Source organism: Phacochoerus africanus, chromosome X, assembly GCF_016906955.1.
Source record: "Phacochoerus africanus isolate WHEZ1 chromosome X, ROS_Pafr_v1, whole genome shotgun sequence".
NCBI classification, from domain to species: domain Eukaryota; kingdom Metazoa; phylum Chordata; class Mammalia; order Artiodactyla; family Suidae; genus Phacochoerus; species Phacochoerus africanus.
Window position 1 is genome coordinate 28778169 of NC_062560.1, and position 21086 is coordinate 28799254.

At 43.0% G+C, this 21086-nt stretch overlaps 1 protein-coding gene across 4 annotated transcripts in view; it reads left to right on the plus strand.

Moving 5' to 3' along the window:
- Positions 1-7225: 7225 nt before the first annotated feature.
- The window catches only part of GK (glycerol kinase), an 84605-nt gene continuing 70744 nt past the window's right edge, over positions 7226-21086 (plus strand). For 3 of the 4 annotated variants that reach the window (XM_047764478.1, XM_047764476.1, XM_047764477.1), the window contains exons 1-2: positions 7229-7466; positions 20756-20829. In XM_047764478.1, coding sequence (XP_047620434.1) covers positions 7389-7466; positions 20756-20829 — 152 coding nt within the window. In that variant the 5' untranslated portion in view covers positions 7229-7388. Of the gene's footprint in view, positions 7467-20755; positions 20830-21086 lie in introns of all 4 variants that reach the window. The other variant, XM_047764479.1, reaches the window with a different exon arrangement.

The window sequence follows — 21086 nt, forward strand, 5'->3', positions numbered from 1 at the left end:
GAACGTAATTGAACACAGTATTTAACATAATTATGGTTACTTTGGCTTCATTTTTGTCAGTATTCATATTTTTTACATCTCTATGTATAGAGGCAAAAAGCAGAAAATAAATAGGAACAAAAGTAAAAATTTTTGTCTCAGGCTTGGAGTTGGGCATATGGAAAGGGAAAGGCAAACACGCACACAAAAGAGAAAGCTTGAAGGAAATAAGAGGAATGTGAGACTAGAGAGCCAAAGAGATACTGGGGGAAGGAAATAAAAACAACCAAAGTGACAGTGGTCCCATCTTAAGCACCACCATGCCTTTAACAGACCCAACTAAGACCTTAAGGACATTTCATGTATTATCCCTTCCCCAGAACCTTAGCAGGAACAGGATTTCAGGTTGAAACTTCTCAACTTGCATCAGAAGCAAGGTTTTGGAAAATGAGAAAACACCTGGAGGCTCATACTTTGATTTTTCCAAAAGAGCCAGTGTCTTTATGGTAACCCAAGTATGTCCAAGAATTCGATTCTCTGAGTAGAGATCACACTAAAATGTCCCTATTGTGTCATTTCTCTGTTGCTCCAAAACCAAGTCACTAAAACCAGCAACTGTTTATTACCTTTCCTAACTCTGTGAACACTCGAGGTGTAGCTGAGTGGTTTTCCTGCTCTAGGTGGTGTTGGCTAAGGTTGCCCATGCAACTAGGTCACTCACTGAGCAGCTTCAATCAGCTGGAGGCTCTGCTGGGAATGAAGTATCCAAGATGGTTTCATTCCCATATCTGAAAGTTGGTGTTGGTCATCTAGAACTCCACAGTTCTCCTCCACGTGGCTTCTCATCAGCTAATAGGGTAATTTGGCTCTCTTAACAGCACGGCAGCTCAGATCCAAGAGGGCAGGGCCCACTTGTACAAGCACTTATTAAGTCTTTGCCTTCATCATGCTTGCTAACATCCTACTGACCATGAAGGTCACATGGCCCAAGTCCAGTCTCCTCTGCATCTGTGAAGGGACAGAGTGAGTTGTAACTAATTTGGGTGGGTGAAAGTAGAGTAGCCACAGGAAATGGCAATGTGTAACCAATGAGTTTTCTCTGCTTATCAAGAGAAAGGTTACCATTTTATACCAACGACATTAACATGGCAGCCTTTGACATAATGTATTCCAAAATACAAGTTTATATTGTGTTTTTTTTTCTCCTCAGATGGACATTTTTATTTAATTTTTTTTTTTTTGTCTTTTTAGGGCCACACTCACGACATATGGAAGGTCCCAGGCTAGGGGTCAAATCAGAGCTGCAGCTGCTGGCCTACATCACAGCTCACAGCAACACCAGATCCTTAACCCAGTGAGCGAGGCCAGGGATCAAACCCACATCCCCGTGGATGCCAGTCGGAATCGTTTCTGCTGCGCTACAACAGGAAAGCCCCTTTATTTAATTTTTTTAATTTTTATTTTGCATTGGAGTATAGTTGATTTACAATGTTGTGTTAACTTCAGGTGTACAGCCAAGTGGTTCAGTTATATATATACATATATCCATTCTTTTTCAGATTCTTTTACCATATAGGTTATTACAGAATATTGCATAGAGTTTTGTGTGCTATACAGTCAGTCTTTGTTATTTTATATCTAGTAGTGTGTATATGTTAGTCTTAAGACAGATTTCTCATACCTCACAGTTTTGCTAAATCCTAGAAAAGTAGAAATTCTAGCATGCCAGTACAGTGGTTTTCAATGTGTGGTCTTTGTACCAGAAGTATCAGCATCTCCTGGGAACCTGTTAGAAATGCAAATTGTGGAGTTCCCTTAGTGGCTTAGCAAATAGGATCCAAGAGGATGAGGGTTCAATCCTTGGCCTCGCTCAGTGGGTTAAGGATCCCCCATTGCTGTGGCTGTGACATAGGCCGGCAGCTGCAGCTCCAATTTAACCCCTAGCCTGGGAATTTCCATATGCCTTGGGCACAGCCCTAAAAAAGAAAAAAAAAAATGCAAATTGTGAGAACTCATCTACTAAACCGGAAATTCTGGAGTCGGGAACCCATCAACAGGTCCCCTAGGTGGTTCTGATGTAGGTAAACTGAGAAATCATTGCCATATTCTAACTCTGTTACAACTGTCACATTGCATAAAGTGATACATAATTTTGGGTGGTTACACTTAGATTATTAACATGCATGTGTGTGGACTGTCCGTTTCCCTGGTGGGAGGGGAGGGGAAGGCTCCCAATTTGGCTATTTTTTTTTATCAGGTATACTTGAATTTTTTATCTGACTTTAAGGTCCTCTGCTACCTTGGGCAAATCATTTCATATATCTGCCTAAATCATCCCAGTCTCATAAAATGCATGCCAGTGCTACTATTATCATCTTTTCCATCATAACTTTCCATGTTATCCCTTGCATGTCTAGATCAATCCATACCCAAGTAACTCAAAATAGCAAGAAGAGACTAAAGAAAGGCTAGCTTAACAAATAAACTAGGCCAGAAAAAATGTCAGGTACATATGAAAAGATCAAGAAGCATTACTGGAAAAAAAATTCCCTAAGGAAATATAGCCTTTTTGCTTATATGAATTCTGTGTAAAAGTACAAGAAAAACTAGAGGAAGAATAAGTGAAACACCCCGAGATCCTCAGGGTGTGTGTGTGTGGGGGGGGGGGGTTAAACACTGATTTCTTGCTCTAACAGTCAGAAATCATCATAGTGAGCTTTTGATGACTCAAGCTACTTAAATCATTTGCATGAGGGACCTTGGTCTTCACCTCCAGATTTCTTTGGTGGAAACAGACTTGCCAATGAGACTACATCTTGCTTTTCATGATGCTTTTTCATCTTGCTTTTCAACTGTACTGCTGGTACAGTGCTCTCACAGGCATTATGTCACTTAAGTCTCACATTAACCCTCCCCTGTTAGTGACATTTTTTCCCTATTTTACCAACAAGCAAGAGATTGCCATGGGAGGCAATGTGTGAGTCAAGTTCAGGAAGATCAAGTGTTGAATGCTTTGCCTTCAAATCTCTATGGGTGTTGGGGAGATCAAGGTAAATCAGCATCCTACCTTCTTTTATCCATTTTTCTTCTTAATTTTCCTCAGCTTCCTTTCCCTCAAGCTGCCGTCAAAGGGCACTATGCTTCTGTCACAAGATGGAAATTCTAGTCTTGGTTCTACAACAGAGGGCTGACTGGTCTCAGACAAGTCCCTTATGCACTCTGGACACCATTGTTATGATAAAATTAAATTCATACTTTATGGCAAGACAAGAAAAATTTAAAAATAAAATTATTCTCGGGGAGTTCCCATCATGGCTCAGTGGTTAACGAATCTGACTAGGAACCATGAGGTTGCAGGTTCGATCCCTGGTCTCAATCAGTGGGTTAAGGATCTGGCGTTGCCAGGTGCTGTGGTGGAAGCCACAGGCATGGCTCGGATCCCACGTTGCTGTGGCTCTGGTGTAGGCCGGTGGCTACAGCTCCGATTGGACCCCTTGCCTGGGAACCTCCATATGCCGCGAGTGTGGCCATAGAAAAGACAAAAAAAAAAATTATTCTCTAGAGTTCCTTGGTTGGCCTAGCAGTTAAAAATTTGGCATTGTCTCTGCTCTGGTTCGGCTTCAATCCCTGGCCCAGGAGGAACATCCACGACAAAAAAAAAAAAAAAATTATTCTCTGCCTGTTTGGTCCTCCTCCCTCCCCTTTGGTGTGCATTGTGCATCTGTAGTAACCAGACCTCCTTAGGAGATAGCGTACATTCTTAACTTTGTAGAGCGAGGATGCCCCACTACTGGCTTTCTACATGCAGATCTGGATTGTGTAAACTGTTAATACATCATTTGACAGATCATCTTTTGTCTCAAAAACTTAGATAACTCTGCTTTGTCCTCTAACAGTCCCAGGAACTTTCTAAATGACTGTCTCCTGGGTTATAATCCTCAGGTTGGCCAGGATAAAATATTCCATTTCTTTCTTAGATTGACTATTGATTAATTTTTCAACAACAGTTCAATGGTTAATTCCAACTTTTTCTCAATTATAGTATGCAAAATGGAATCAGAATATACATTGTTTGATTTTTACATTCATACAGATTTGAGTTTGTAGACTGTAGCTGGGCTTGAAGGTATGAGAAAGGGCAGGCAAAAGGGATAATTCCAAAAGGATAAGAGCAAATCAGTTTAAGAGAATCAGAGTAAATATTTAAAGTGTGGAACTGAGATAGGCTGGGCTGGATTCTTCCATTTAAGACCCTTCCCTTTGTATCAAAAGTCAGTATCAAGGCTGCAAAACAGTGAGCTTTGTTTGGAGTCTTAAGAATTGCAATTCAAGAGGCACAGATTAAGGTTCTTTTAGGGGGAAGAAAAGGTCAGGGGCTTATAAAGGCAAAAGCCACAAGGTTGTTCAAGACTTGCAACTGACTCAACACAAGAAAGTGAGGCAGAATAATAACTCAGGTAGTCAGTGTAGGAGCATGGGTTTCCACACATTCTTTGATATGGCTATTGATTAACATTTGTGGCTGAAGGGCTCCAGGGAGTAACACCCCCACAGGCCTTGTTTGCTGTAGGGAGTGTACCTATGCCCAGATGGACATTAATCCCTACCCCCCTGTGACTCAGTTTACAAGAAGAAATGGGCAAAGAAACCCTGAGACTTATGGGACATTTCCACCCTAAGGCCCCTATTGGACAAAGACTGATATAGGTAATTGGGCAAGACCAATAGGAGAAAACCACATCTTCCTGGACCCCATGTTGGTACTCCCCCCATCTTTAAGGGATAAAACCCCTATAAGACAATAGAGAGGGGGGCTCTTCTCCCCCTTCCCAGCTGTCCTGGGAGCTATTTGCTTTCCTGTAATAAAGACTTTGCTTGCTTGCTGTCTGTGTGTTCTTGACGTTCATTTTTCAGCTGTGTGAAAAAGAACCCAAATTCCAGTAACGTCTTTCTGGCATCAAAAGGAAATATTTGTCTGTAAGGGATCATGAGTTATTTCAGAGTAAGGGTCTGATAAGTATCTTAAGTATCTGGATCACTGGGCAGATGTTCTAAATGCCTGTGTTAAGACAAGAAGGGGTCAAAGTTCATATTCCTTCAGGATGAGATGTGCATAAGTCACATTTCCTCAATGGCTTTAAGTTCTGTTTTGGTAAAAGGAATGATGATGCAGAACACAAACTATTGCAGGAACCACAGAATCAATAAATTTCAGAATCATTCATGTATATCTAGCCCTACTTATTTTGAAGCTTCTGAATTCTGATCACACAATACTGCTGAACACATAATTTGCTGTTCTGTCAGAATCTGAGAGTCAAAAGTGTGTAAAAGTTCAAACATGAGCAGGGATTTTTTTTTTTTAAATTGGATCCATGTGTTAGGTTAGGTGGCTTTCTTTTTACTGCTAGTTTGAGTCAAGGAAATCTTTATCTATATCGTTCAATTAAGGTTTTTCAGGGAGTTTAGGGGCAAGTTAGCCTAGTTGCTTTATATTCGCCTGTATGCCTGTGTCTTCTCCAGAAAATTCAGAAATACTGATCCATCTGCACTCCTATCTGAAAGCAAGCCAGTTTATCCTTAGTTATTAAATTCAGCATCCCCATAAGTAGGCCTCATCTGGAACACCACAATTTGATTTCTAGACAGAACATAAGAAAATTTGCAGAGTTCCCATTTTGGCTCAGCGGAAATGAATCTCACTAGTATCAATGAGGACATAGGTTCAATCCCTGGCCTTGCTCAGTGAGTTAAGGATCTGGCGTTACTGTGAGCTGTGGTGTAGGTTGCAGACATGGCTCTGATTTGGCATTGCTGTGGCTGTGGAGTAGGCCAGCAGCTACAGCTCTGATACAACCCCTAGCCTGGGAACCTCCATATGCCTCGGGTGCAGCCCTAAAAAGCCCAAAAAAGAAAAAAGAAAGAAAAAAGAAAATTTGCTTCCAGAGCAAAAGTGGTAAAACTATAAACACAGAGATAAATAAGCGAGGTGGTGCTGGGTAAAGCAAGAGGGTGTAAAATAGAAATGATGTTACAGAACACAGAGACTGGAGTAATGGAACAGGAAAAAAAGTGAGAGTGGGAATAGTACAATGCTTTTGATATTGATAGGGCCTGGTTTACAAAGTCAATTTAGTGATTTTCCAACCAGCATTTTAAAAAATGATATGCAATAGTATAAATAAGTTCACAATGTATAGCAAAGAAGGATAAATATTGTTTTGGAAGCATTTTAAATACATGAAAAAATGAATATATAACTATATAAATTATAAATAAATGCATGTGCACACACCCACACATATGCCCGGCCCTGTTCTGTAAACCACTCATCACAGTGAATCTTGTTCCAGAGTTTGAAAACCTCTGCAACCTTGCCAGGGGTTTTCAAACTCTGGAACAAGATTCATAGTTCCAGGATCCAAAGGAATCCTGGCAAGGTAAATTCAAGGTCAAATGAGAAGGCCTCTTTTCTTTCCTTTTGCTGTTTAGAGCACTTAACCTATGGCGAGGAAATAGCGTGTGAGGGAGGAGACACAGAGTCAGGTCAAGCTAGGAGCAAGGGCGCTTCAGGACAAGGAGGTGCCTCGGTAAATCTTCGCGGGTGGTCAATTGATGACCTGGGGAGGGTGATTTTGAGGGCTTCCCCTAAAAGCTAAACCGAAGGAACTTAGGCTTTCCTTGTCCCTGAAAAGCCTCCAAAGGCAAAAGATTTGCGCTGCTCCTGAATGTGACCCTACAAAGGGTCAGTCCCTCTAGAGGGGGATTATTCTGATCTCGAGCGGGGAACGGGGGAAGTGGGCGGGGCGTGGGAAGCGCGGGAAGGCCTGGCAGGGTTGGTCCGGAGAGTGACTCACGCCGTGCTCTGCACAGCCCACCAGAGGAACAAGCAGTTCTGCCCTTTGGGACCCAGCCGCTAGAGGAAACCCCAGGGTGTGGGTGGGGTTGTGCCCTTTCCCCGGGCCATTGACCCTCCCTGCCAAAGGGCAGCACCGGCCTCCGCCTCCGGCCCAGCAGCAGGATGGTTCTGCCGCCGGGTTCCCTGGCCCACGTGACCTACCGCGCGGGCCACCGCCTCCGCCGCGCCCTGGCCCCGCCCCCGTGAGGTCTCTCTAGCCTCAGATTGTCTGAACAGCGCTTCTCTTTCCGCATTCGGTAATTGGCTGGCCAGGCAGACAGCCCCTGCCCCAACCCCGCCCCCGGAGTCGTGGGGAACGCGGGTGGGGGCGGGGCCTGGGCTGGAGGGGCGGGGTAAAGGCTCTGAGTCGGTAAAGGGGCTGCCTGGAGCGCGAACAGATCGATCTACTGCCGCCAGCCGCCTGGCCCTTCCGACTCGCCGCCCTACTCTCCGCCCGCCGCCGTCACCAAGGAAACGGGCTGCAATTCCTCGCCGACCCCAAGCTGGTTTCATGGCAGCCGCGAATAAAGCAGTTTTGGGACCGTTGGTGGGAGCAGTGGACCAGGGCACCAGCTCGACGCGCTTTTTGGTGAGCCGGGGGTTGCACTTGAAGAGGTGCTGAACCTGAGCGGGAGCCTTGGGACCGTGGGGCGGGATGTCGCGTCGCCGTCCCGTTCTTCCCACGACCCAGAGCCCTGGCCCCCAGGCAAGGGAAGGAGGCCAAGGGCCCTAGAGCGGGACTTGCCACGCTGGAGCTTCTCCGCCCGGGCCTGGGGGAACACAGCCTCTCGCGACCCCCGCAGCTGAGCTGAGCAGCCCTGGCCTTGATTGTGGAGCCGGGTCCCCTACTAATGGAGGGACTCCTACCCCAGAGGAAGCTAGGACTCGCCGAACATCCGTGCAGAGCGGCCCGCCTGCAGCCAGGGACAGGTGGCCACATTGACCGCTGCTGCAGTCTTCCCCAGAAGCATTTGGCCTGCCGGGAGCAGGACGTCCTTGGATGGGGCGGGGGCGGGGGTGGGGGGGAAGCTGTGTCACGACTGTGGTAGCCTAACCCAGCGTCCTTTGGAGCAGTAGAACGAATGTAGTATTAGCGTGATGATGCGTTATCTTCCTCTCCCCAGAAACTGCAGAAGGTAGAACGCTAGGAGGAGGGCGGGGAGAGTGGCCGAACACTTTGGCAAAGAGTCAGATTACACTGCTTTAACCAGAATCTTAATTTAATCTCGAGGATTTGTCAATTTTAGCTCTGATACTTTGCGCATTACAAAGATGATTGTCCTCTCCTCGCTTCACAGCTTAAATTGACAGGGAATTTTTTTTTTTATTTACCATGTATGACAGAGTTTTGACATAATGGAGTGCTGTTTAAGTGACTCTCTGCTGATTAAATTGTTTTGTGCAATTAAAAAACTAGCTCTTACAGTGATCTAGCACTGAGTTCAGTAAGGTACTTTAAAAATAATTTAAATAAACGATTGTTGGTTAAGAGCCCATGCTTTCTTTTTTTTATTTTTTATTTTTTTGTCTTTTTGCTATTTCTTTGGGCCGCTCCCACGGCATATGGAGGTTCCCAGGCTAGGGGTCGAATCGGAGCTGTAGCCACCGGCCTACGCCAGAGCCACAGCAACGCAGGATCCGAGCCGCGTCTGCAACCTACACCACAGCTCACGGCAAGGCCGGATCCTTAACCCACTGAGCAAGGGCAGGGACCGAACCCGCAACCTCATGGTTCCTAGTTGGATTCATTAACCACTGTGCCACAATGGGAACTCCAAGAGCCCATGCTTTCAATGGACATTTGACTAACCTGGCAAGTTGATGTAAATATTTAATGATTACTTAGCTCTCTCTTCACTTCTTTGCCTCAAATCATGTTTTCATGCATTATTTAGTATACCGTGTATATACAGTGTATATACACGGTATATATTTTGAAAGCTCTGTGACCATTTAGCTGAAACCTGAATTTGTACCTTGGTTTTGATACTTGTTTCTCTTGTCTGAAGTGAAAGCCTTCAGTCAAGCTTTAGTTTGAATGGTATTTAATGACCTACCCTGGTTTGAGCTGCCAAGACGTAATTCTCCTGTCTCTTATATTGTTTATCATATGATCACCCAGGGCAGGTTTCACTTTGTCTTGATTTTCATATAAATGTTTGGAAAGTAATCCTGAATCATAAGTAAGAAAGTTTGCCTAACTGGATTTAATATGTAAAATACTCAATCATCATTACCATCTTTCCAAATTAAGAAAGAGCATTGAGACGTGTATGCTGACTAACTGTGGGTTGAATTTTGAAGCCTTATTCAAGATTTGCCCATACAGATGCCTGCAGGGACCAGGCAGGTAGAGGAGGGAGAGCAAACTCAGGCTCAGGGGTACAGCCAAGCAGGAACATTAGCCCCATGTTGCCAGATCTTCGAATTATTTAAGAAAAGCTGGTACTTCCAAGAGTTTTCAGTAAAATCTTCCTGTCCTCAAATGTTGGCAACTAGTTCATAAAGCACTGTAGGGGCCAAACCAAATGTGGCAGTTGTTCTCTAGTTTATACAGCCTTTGCCCTCAATGAAAGTGGGTAAGATATTTCATAACTTTGTAGGTTTCCTTTTTTGTTGCCAGCCTTGCTGTGCTTGTTTTTCTTTTGACTCTTTACTGTTGTTGTCCTTGTCATCCAGCAGTCTTTATCTACTGCATGTTCCTGGTACCTCAGTTTCTGTTGCCCAAGAGGCATCTTTCTGCATTGGTGGGGAAGGAATCAGTGGTTCAGCGTATGATGTAAACAACATTAGCCTTTAAAAGTTGGTTTCAGGAGTTCCCATCGTGGTACGGCAGAAACGAATCTGACTAGGAACCATGAGGTTGCAGGTTCAATCCCCAGCCTCACTCAGTGGGTTAAGGATCCTGCGTTGTGGTGAGCTGTGGTGTAGGTCGCAGATGCGGCTTGGATCTGATGTTGCTGTGGCATAGGCTGGCAGCTGTAGCCTCAATTGGACCCCTAGCCTGGGAACGTCCATATGCCTTGAGTATGGCCCTAAAAAGCAAAAAAAAAAAAAAAAAAATGGGGTTCAGGAGTTCCTGCTGCAGTGAACTGGGTTAAGGATCCGATGTTGCCACAGCTGTAGCTCAGATTTAATTCCTGCTCCAGAAACTTCCATATACCCAGGTGTAGCCATAACAAAAATTAAATTTTAAAATAAATAAATAGCAGTTGGGTTCAGTTTTGCTGTAGCTTGATCTCAGTGTGTAAGCTAAGGTGCAAATGCAGAAGATTCCCATCCTGCTTATAGAATGATGCTTAAAATTTGACCCATCAAGGAGTTCCCATTGTGGCTCATTGGTAACGAACCGGACTAGTATCCATGAGGACTCAGGTTCGATTCCTGGCCTCACTCAGTGGGTTAAGGATCTGGCATTGCCATGAGTTGTGATGCAAATCTCAGACGTGGCTTGGATCCGGCATTGCTGTGGCTGGCATTGCTGTGGCTGTGGCATAGGCCAGCAGCTACAGCTCCTGAATCGATCCTTAGCCTGGGAACTTCCATGTGCTGTGGGTGCAGCCCTAAAAAAAAAAAAAACACACACAAAATAAAAGTTGACCCATCAAGTTTCCTGCTCCTTGAGAAACAGCTGTGAAGGAAAGCTTCAGAGGTAGATTGAAGACGTAGTGATCCTGTGTGAAGTAGAGAAAAATTTGGGAATCGTTTTGGAAGGTGTTTCCCCACTCCCAACCCCCTTGATTATAAGGAAAGAGGTTGCTAAACCACTCCCTGAAAAATATAGATAATAGATTTGCTGAATAAGTGCTTCAGTCACTAGGTGATTCCCAGGAGTTCTTCCAGCCAACTAGTCCACGTTGTAATTATGACTCAAAAATAATTGCTTACCTTCCCAGGAAGAAATACAGCAGATAAGAACTGTCACAAAGAAGCTTATAAAGTGAAAAGTATTAAAATAATTTCCTGACCATTATTCACTACATTTACATATCTAATTCAACTTTCACAAGACCAATAACCTCTAAACTTTATTTTCCCATCTTCTATGTCAGCTATATTGGCTTTCTCCCATAAAGGACACAACATTTCTTTATTCATGTTCTTTCACCCAAGGGAAATGCCTCCTCCCTTTTATCCCATATCTGCTTCTTGAAATTCTTTTTTTTTTTTTAATTGCCACATGGCAGCATATGAAATTTCGTAGGTCAGGGATTTAATCCAAGCCATAGCTTTAACCTGTGCCAAACTGCACCACAGATGTGGCAATACCAGATCCTTAACCCATTGCTCTGGGCCAGGGGTCCAACCTGCACCTCTGCAGTGACCTGAGTCACTGCAGTCGGATTCTTAACCCATTGTGCCACAGCGGAAACTTCTGCTTCTTGAAATTCTATTCTACCTCCAAATAGTGGCTCAACTGCCATCTCTTAGTCAAAGTCTTCCTCAAATCCTTAGAATTTTTTTTACCCTTCCTGTAGTATTTTATGTCTCTATTCGTAGTTCTTATCACCCACTTTGTGTTATTATATATCTGTTGTACTTGAAAGCAGGAACCTCCTCTTTAAGGACTTGTTCATCTTTGTAGTCCTTAAAATATTTGGGTCAACATGACAAATGAACACCTTTTTTTCCTACAGGGAGCACTTTATATATGTTTGTCAACTAGATTTTTATAGGTCAACTGAATTTTAATTCTGATTATTTTTTTTTACCTTGTCAAAGAAACTTAAAATGCTTTGACTTGGTTATGTTTGATTACTTAATTGCTAGTTTTAGAGTATGTTCATTTCTTCCTCTAGTTGTCAAAGAATTAATCTTGGGACCCATTGCACATGTTTTGTACCAAAGGAAGAATTTGATAGGAAACTTGTCTGATAGGAAAGTGAACTGGGCTTGGCACATGTTTACCCAGATTGCAGAGCAGGAACTTCTTGGAAAGAGAATTAGTGTAACAGGTTTAAAGGAGGGGCCATTTCTTTATAAGACAAAAGCGTCAGCTTAAACAGTCAACTTCCTTCTTTGACTTGGTAACTTTTTTTTTACCCGCTAGGTTGACTGTTTAAAAAAAAAAAAAAAATGAAGGCGTGGAATATGTTGTGACTTCAAGTGTGTCAGGTATTTCCATGAGGGCTTTTCCAGGATTATCTCATTTAATCCTCATAACAACTGTGATGTAGGTTGTATTATTAAGCTCCTTGCCCCAGGTGATTAGACAATGCTGAAGAGTGCGCCCAAGCTTGCAGAGTATCTGGTGGAACTAAGCTTAAATCTAGTCAAAAGCCTATCCTGGTAACTCTTCCTGCCTTAGGCTCACCAGCTACCTGAGTACAGTTGTCCCTTGATATCTGGGGGACTGGCTCCAGGACCCCTGTGGATTCTAAAATCCTAGGTTGCTCATGCCCCTTGTAATAAAATGGCGCAGTATTTGCCTATAACCTACACATATCCTCCCATATGTTTTAAACCATCTCTAGTTTACTTAAACCTAATACAATATAAATGCCAAGTAGGTAGTTGTAAATACAACACAGGTGCTATGTAAATAGTTGCCAGGCACAGGGTAAATTCAAGTTTTGCTTTTTGGAACTTTCTGGAATTTTTTTTTTTTTTTTTACATTTTTGATACATGGTTGAATTCATAGAAGCAGAACCTTAAATGTGGAATGGCCTATACCATAGAGGGAAGATGGGAGGCTTAGGCAGGCTACTTACCAGTTCTGATTATGGGCACAAATGAGTCTTCACCAAGAAAAACATACTTACACACTGGTTTCACAATATGTAAAAAATGTTGCCTTTGAATAAGTACTGCTGGTCTTGATCATCTTGTGACTCAGATTAAGCGGAGGGCCTGGGCAGTGCTTAGGTGTAGTCACTGTGGATAATGGTTGCATAATCATTTTGTTCCAATAGCCTGCATTTATGAAGAATGACTAGAATTGTAGCTCCATGCTTGTTTTGGCAAGAAACACTGCCTTGGCTCCGGTTGGTTCATCATACTTAGAGATCTCCACGTTTAGAAATGGATTTCCGCTTGCTTGCTTGCTTTCCTTTATTCAACACATAACTATTGAGCACCCATTAGGGGCCGGGAACTAATGAACAGTAAATTTGGTGAAACTAATTTAGCTCATAGTTGGAATGAGGCCCCCTTTATAATAACTGTAATTATGATTCTTTTGTGTTATTTTTCCCCCCACCCTAGTTTGTTTTCTTGGTTTATGTTCTTGCCTATCACATGACGGAAATTGCAGAAACATGTTCTCGTGAGAGAGCTACCACCCTCTCTTGTCTTCTTGTCTGTCACAAGCCTAAGTGTTAAGAGAGCTTTTGAGTTCCTCAAGGAGCAGAATAGTTTGCTTCCCCCTCCCCAAAGCCTAACACAGCCTCTGGCGTGTGGTTGGTGCTCATTAGATGAACAGAGAGATCTACAGGACTCAGTGTGTTGACCAGAACACTTGGATTGAAAGCGTGGAAAGGGGAAGCTTGTGGGGTCTTGGGAAAAGTTGAATTCGGCAGCTGTAGCTATATTAGATTATGTTATCAGCTCTCTAATACAATTTCATTTTTTAAGAAAAACAGAATGCCATTTGCTGTGTTTCCTCTACTGCTGTGGCTTGTTGGAAGCTGCCATTTTTAGGCTTTTGTGGTCAGATTTGCAATGTAACATATTTGTAGCTAGTATTTTTATTTTAGGTTCTGCAAATGTACATGGTATCATAGTATTTTAGAGAGGGACTTTACATTCCTGAAAAATGTCTTATCACACAGTAAAGTTGAGTGTCATGAGTAGGCTAGTGGGGAAGCCACCTTGGGGAGGGAAGTGAATGTATGTTTATGATGGGATGGCTGAGTTGGGTGAGCAAGGCAAGCCTTAAAGACAGTTATTTAATAAGGATAGCAGTCCTTATTAAGTAATCTCTCCACTACTCCCCTTCTGCTGAGACAGAAGATATGCATTGTTTTAGAAAGTCCTTTTCCAACATTTTTTTTTTTAGGGCCACACCTGTGACGTATGGAGATTTCCAGGCTAGGGGTTGAATCCCAGCTGTAGCTGCCAACATTTTTTGATTAAAAAAAATTTCCTTGTTTGATTTTTTTTTTTTAACTCTCTTCCTCCTCCAAATGTGGAATTGATCATGATCTAGGCATAGTGGTGAATATAGAACTAATGACTTCTAGGGGTTCCCACTGTGGTTCAGTGGGGTTAATCTGACATAGTATGCATGAAGATGTGGGCTTGATCCCTGGCCTTGATCAGTAGGTTAAGGATCCATCGTTACCAAAAGCTGTCACAAATGCAGCTCTGATTCAGCCCCTCACCTAAGAATTTCCGTATGCTGCAGGTATGGCTGTAAAAAGAAAAAAAAAGAAATAATGGCTTTTGTTTGTTTGTTTTTGCTTTTTAGGGCCGCACTTGCAGTATATGGAAGTTCCCAGGTTAGGGGTCAGATCAGAACTACAGCTGCTGGCCTATGCCACAGCCACAGCCACAGCCACGCGGGATCCAAGCTGCATCTGCCACCTACACCACAGCTCACAGCAACGCCGGATCCCTGACTCACTGAGTGAGGCCAGGGATAGAACCCACATCCTCGTGGATATTAGTCGGATTCATTTCTGCTGTGCCACAATAGGAACTCCAAGAACCAGTGACTTCTAATTCTACTGCTTATAGGTAATAAAAGTAACAATAACAATAACAATAAGTAGCAATAGTAGTAGCAGCAGCAGCAGCAGTAGTAACACCTTTTAGGTTTTTGCTGTATGCCTGTACTATGCTGAATTCTTTTCCTATGTTAACTTTTTTCTTCGGCTTTTTGTTTTGTTTTGTTTTTTTGTGGCCATACCAGTGGCATATGGAAGTTCTCGGGCCAGGGATGGAATACGAGCCGCAGCTTTGACCTACGCCACAGCCGCAGCAACACCAGGTCCTTAACCCACTGCACCCGGCCAGTGACCTAACCCTCGCTGCCACAGAGAAAACACCAGATCCTTAACCTACTGCACCACAGTGGGAACTCTCTTTCTTCAGTTTTTCGTTGCCTCCCCACACCTTTAAAAAAAAAAAAACCCAGTCTGAAACTAACATTATTTGGGCTTAGAGTTGAATATAGAAATGATTTTGAATCCTGTCACCTATTTGCTCTGCTGGTGGTAGTGGTAATAATAGTAACAGTAATAAAAAATAGTAGCAGCTGTAGCCACAACAGTAGTGGTAACATCATTTGGGCACATGCTATGTGCCTGCCCTGTGCAAAATACTTTTTATACATTATTTTATTTAATCCTCTTAGTCCTGGAAAAGTCAAGCCTTAGAAAAGTTAGTCTGGAGTTCCCGTCGTGGCGCAGTTGTTAACGAATCCGACTGGGAACCATGAAGTTGCGGGTTCGGTCCCTGCCCTTGCTCAGTGGGTTAACGATCCGGCGTTGCCGTGAGCTGTGGTGTAGGTTGCAGACACGGCTTGGATCCCGCATTGCTGTGGCTCTGGCGCAGGCTGGCAGCTACAGCTCCGATTCTACCCCTAGCCTGGGAACCTCCATATGCCGTGGGAGCGGCCCAAGAAATAGCAAAAAGAAAAAAAATAAATAAATAAAGTCAAACAGCTGACATCGGCAGGGCTGGACTTGACCCCCAGCCCCTTCTCTCCCAGGCCTGTGCTCTTTGCCTCCCTGTTACACCAACCATGAAGTTCTCAACTGCCTTTCTGGACCACATGAAATCCTAAGAATGGATCTGTTCCTTTTATTTTTAATTGATATATAATTAACATAATTTAGGCAAATTTAAGGTGTACAACATGTTGTTCGATACATTTGTAAATAGCAATATGATTACCACCAGAGTATTATCCACGTAGCTCTATCATGTCACATTATTATCATTTATTTTTGTAGTGGAAGCAATGAAGATCTAGTCTCTTAGCAACTTTGAAGTTGATGACACTGTACCATTAGCGATAATCACTATGCTGTGCATTAGCTCTCCAGGACTTATTTATCTACTAGTTGCATGGTTGTACCCTTAAGGGAGCTTTGTCTTTTCTTTTTTGTGGCTCCCTGTGGAAGCATCCAGGTCAGGGATCAGATCCAAGTCACAGTTGTGACCTACACCACAGCTGTGGCAATACCAGAGCCATAACCCACTGTGCCAGGCAGGGGATTGAACCTGCGTCTCAGCTCTCCAGAGACGCAGCCAATCCCATTGCACCACAGCAGGACCTACAGTGGAGCTCTTTCTTTAAGCTTATGACCTAAAACATAAGCAGCTGACTGCTGGGTGTCTCCACTTTTCTGTGTTACACCTCAAACACACATTATCTAAAATGAAAATTGCAATCTCCTTACCCCATCTGTCCCTTAACTACAGGTCCTTCCCCTACTTTGTCTTATAAATACCACCTGTCCTAACTTGTAACTTGTAACCTGTCATCCTCGAGTATTCATCTCTTTTTGTCACTCCTTATATGCATCAAGGGCATATGCATTCATGCCCTTGAAGCATATGATTGCTCTAGTCAGTTGAATATCTCTCAGCAATGCACCTCATCATCCCATCCCCTCTGCTGCTGGCCCCCAAGGGGGGCCCTCTGGGCAACTTATCTGGATCTCTGCAGATAAATAGCTGCTCTCTTGGCCTCAGCTTAACTTCCCCCACTGTTCCCAGTTCCACAGGGACTCCCTTCTTTTCTACCTTAAATCTTAGCCTGGAAGTTACCTCTTCTGAGAACCCCTCTCTGACCCCCACACATCTGGGTTGAGTGTCCTTACTCCCCTTTATAGCACTTATAGCCCTATGTCAGACAACCTCTTTGTATCCGCTGCCACTTCGTGGGTGATGCAAAAGTCCTCATTCGTCTCAGTATGATTTTGTCCTGGAAAAGCACTGCATTGGTACTTAGAGAACCCAGAGGTTAACCTTGTTTGTCAGTATTATCTAGTCTTTTAGAGCTCAGTATGAGAGCATTACATGTGAAAATTTCTGACAAAATTTAAAGTTAAATATGTGGCTTGCATTTTCCATTTGCATTATATTTCTTTTGGATGGTGCCACACTAAGGAAGTTGCAGATTCTAAAATATTAAATCTAAAGAAACATTCCACAGGGTAAACCTGGGGATTATCATACTAAGTGAAGTCAGACAGAGACAGATATATATGATATCACTTATATGTGGAATCTAAAAAAAGTGCAATATGAACTTATTTACAAAACAGAAACAGACTCACAGAGGAGTAAACAAACTTATGGTTACCAAAGGGGAAAGGGGGTGGGGAGGGATAAATTAGGAGATTGGGATTAGCAGAAACACCCTACTATTTATAAAATAAACAAGAACCTACTGTAGCGCAGGGAACTATATTCAGTAGCTCATAATAACCTATAAGGGAAAATAATCTGAAAAAATATATGCATGACTGGAGTTCCCATTGTGGTGCATTGGAAAGGAATCTGACTAATATCTGTGAGGATTTGTGTTTGATCCCTGGCCTCACTCAGTGGGTCGGGGATCTGGCAATGCCAGGAGCTGTGGTGTAGATGTCAGACACGGTTCAGATCCCTCATTGCTGTGGCTGTGGTGGAGGCCAGCAGCTGTAGCTCTGATTTGACCCCTACCTGGGAACTTCCATATGCTGCACCTGCAGCCCTAAAAAGCAAAAAAAAAAAAAAAAAAAATGACAATCACTTTGCTGTACCTGAAACCAGCAACATTGTAAGTCAACTATACTTTAATAATAATAATAAAAAAAAAGTGTCCCACAAACTTGGGAGTAATACAAAGTGTCAAATCCTAAATACCTAAAGGTGATACGCATTTTCTCCTCAGATTCAGAGCTCTAAAGAAGTAGAGTGGTCCAGGCTCTACCCTGTTACATCCAAATGCTGTGTGATCAGATGACGTCATACTCTAATACGGCACCTAGCATTTACCAAATTCCTTCACTTTTCCGTGCCCATTCCAAAGGCCTTCTAAGCCGCTTTTTAGTGTGAGGATCCTGCAGTTAACCTAATTAAAACCAGGAAGTGATGGAAGAGGTATCTTCTCTTTATATAATCCCATAGGTTTGCTGTTGAGGTCTTTATAAATCCACCCAACAAAAAGACACACCTTGTTTCTCATCCCAGAGCCTTTTGGGGACTTGAGTAGACTCTAGAGGCAGCAGTAACATGAAGAAAAATTATACAACTGTGGTTTCCTATTAGAGGTTTTCTGCCACATAACCATTTCCCATTTTATTTGATAATTATTCCTCCTAATAAGTACCTCATAGACCATAGCTTTATTTTTTTTTTTTTTTGTCTTTTAGGGCCACACCTGCAGCATATGGAGGTTCCTAGGCTAGGCGTCCAATAATCGGAGCTACAGCTGCCAGCCTACACCACAGCCACAGCAATGCAGGATTGGAGCCACGTCTGTGACCTATACCACAGCTCATGGCGTTGCCAGATCCTTAACCCATTGAGCAAGGCCAGGGATCAAACCTGTAACCTTATGGTTCCTAGTCAGATTTGTTTCCATTGTGCCACAACCGGCACTCCCGACCCATGGTTTTTAGATATTCAACAAATACTTATTATCAACCCTATGTTAGGCACTGTTCTATGCCCCAGAGATACTACAGCCCATAAAACAGGTCAGATAGAGTGGACATCTTAGAGACATGACCCAATGTCAAGTTGTAAATTACCAGGATACTACATGGGCATCTGCCCAGTGCCTTTTATTTATGATGTGTCAAGTTAACCTTTGACCTGTAAGACATTTTATCTCCTCAAAGGACTTGAGAACTTGCCTTCTTTCTTTCATTATATTTATCATGTCCTCCAAAAAATGTGATGTGTGGGGGGGGAGAGAGGGAGTAGCAAGCCAGCCTACCACGTGTTTTCCCTGATTATTTTCTCTTTCTTTTTTTTTTTTTGTCTTTTTGTTGTTGTTGTTGTTGTTGCTATTTCTTGGGCCGCTTCCGCGGCATATGGAGGTTCCCAGGCCAGGGGTTGAATCGGAGCTGTAGCCACCAGCCTACGCCAGAGCCACAGCAACGCAGGATCCGAGCCGCGTCTGCGACCTACACCACAGCTCATGGCAACACCAGATCGTTAACCCACTGAGCAAGGGCAGGGACCAAACCCGCAACCTCATGGTTCCTAGTCTGGTTCGTTAACCACTGCGCCATGACAGGAACTCCTGTTTTCTCTTTCTTAGTCTTCATTCAGTGAGTAATTTTCCTCCCACAGTAAACCTAGACCTGGAAACATTTTCTTAACTAATTGGATGTGACCTTCCTGCTGCAATTATAGTGATTTTGGAAGTTAATTTTAATTAAAATATGAATCTTTACTCTTAAAGACTAAGTAATTTGATAAGTCTAGGTAGACCCAGGTGACAGACAATATATTTTTTAAAAGTTTGCTAACTTTTGGAAAAGTGTTGTCTTAGGAGTTCCCATTGTGGCTCAGCAGGTAATGAACCCAACTAATATCCAGGAGGATGCAGGTTTGATCCCCAGTGCTCAGTGGGTTAAGGATCTGGCGTTGCCATGAACCGTGGTATAGGTCGCGGACACAGCTCAGATCCCACTTTATTGTGGCTGTGGTGTAGGCTGGTGGCAGCTACAGCTCTAGACCCCTAGACTGGGAACTGCTGTATGCTTCGGATATGAACACCTCCCCCCAAAAAAAGTTGTTTTAGTGTTAAAATTGTAAATGCTTATATTGTACTTCTTTGGTAGCTTTCTTCCATTGGTTTTATTTATTTATTTTTCTTTTTTATGTATATGTGTGTGTGTATATATATATAATTTTTAAGTCATCCTTTGGTTTTAATGTTTTATAATCAGGGGTTAGCAATTCATGATAAGCATGCCACAGAGAGCACTCAGTTTGATGCCACCATGCACTTCTTCCCCTGCTGACGTGGTTTAACTCTTTTTTTTTTTTTTTGGTCTTTTTGCCATTTCTTGGGCCGCACCTGTGGCATATGGAGGTTTCCAGGCTAGGGGTCGAATCAGAGCTATAGCCGCTGGCCTACGTCACAGCCACAGCAACGTGGGATCCGAGCCGCATCTGCAACCTACACCACAGCTCGCAGCAATGCCAGATCCTTATCCCACTGAGCGAGGCCAGGGATCGAACCCGAGACCTCATGGTTCCTAGTCGGATTCGTTAACCACTGAGCCATGATGGGAACTCCTGGTTTAACTCTTATAAGAGCTAGATGTGTCTGTTGCACTTCCCTCAAAAGAATTTACATAGCATGCTTCCCTGCCTAGGCATATGTGACTCTTATTGTCTCCACATCCAAGATGGCTGCAGGATGAAAACTTCCACCAAGCTCTCTTTATTCTTGGTTTCCCTATTCTCTAAAAGAAATCCATACTATCAATTGGTTGATGTATTAAATTTCCTACCTCTGTAACCATTTTTTTTAAGAATAAGGAATTGCCTCTTTCACTTTAATAGATTTTATTTATCTCAGAAGTTAGTGCAGAAGCTACTTTATAACTTACATGATTCTATCCGAAGAGAAAGTGGAACATCTTATATAGCATTTCATCTGATTGGACTTTTTCTATCAGTGACTAAGAACTTCAGTTACAAAATAACTTTTTTTTTTAGGGCCATACCCATGGCATATGGAAGTTCCCAGTCTAGGGGTAGAATTGGAGCTGCAGCTACTGGCCTACACAGCAGCTCAAAGCAACCCTGAATCCTTAACCCACTGAGTGAGGCCAAGGATCAAACCTGCATCCTCATGGATATGTCCTCAGCAGTTCATTACCGTTGAACCATGACGGGAACTCCCACAAAATAACTTATTAACTGTCTTTGCTCTCTACCTGCATTTTTACCCTAATATTGCTGTATTTTTTTTTCAGGTTTTCAACTCAAAAACAGCTGAACTACTTAGTCATCATCAAGTAGAACTAAAACAAGAGTTTCCAAAAGAAGGGTAGGTTTCTTAATTTAATATGTAAAGATATATCATGTTTCTTAGTCCATCTCACCACACCTGCCCTATGCCTTTGTAAACTTGACCAAACACCCGCCTGAGAAGATTTGAAGGATTAGTCAAGAAAAGAAGCAGTAACTTGGTAACTCAGCAAATTATGATTTATGGCTTAGGAATTGGATGACAGAAAAGGTAGGGATAATAAAATAATAAAGCAAAGGGGTATTAGATATCAGAAATTCTGCATTGACCTTGAA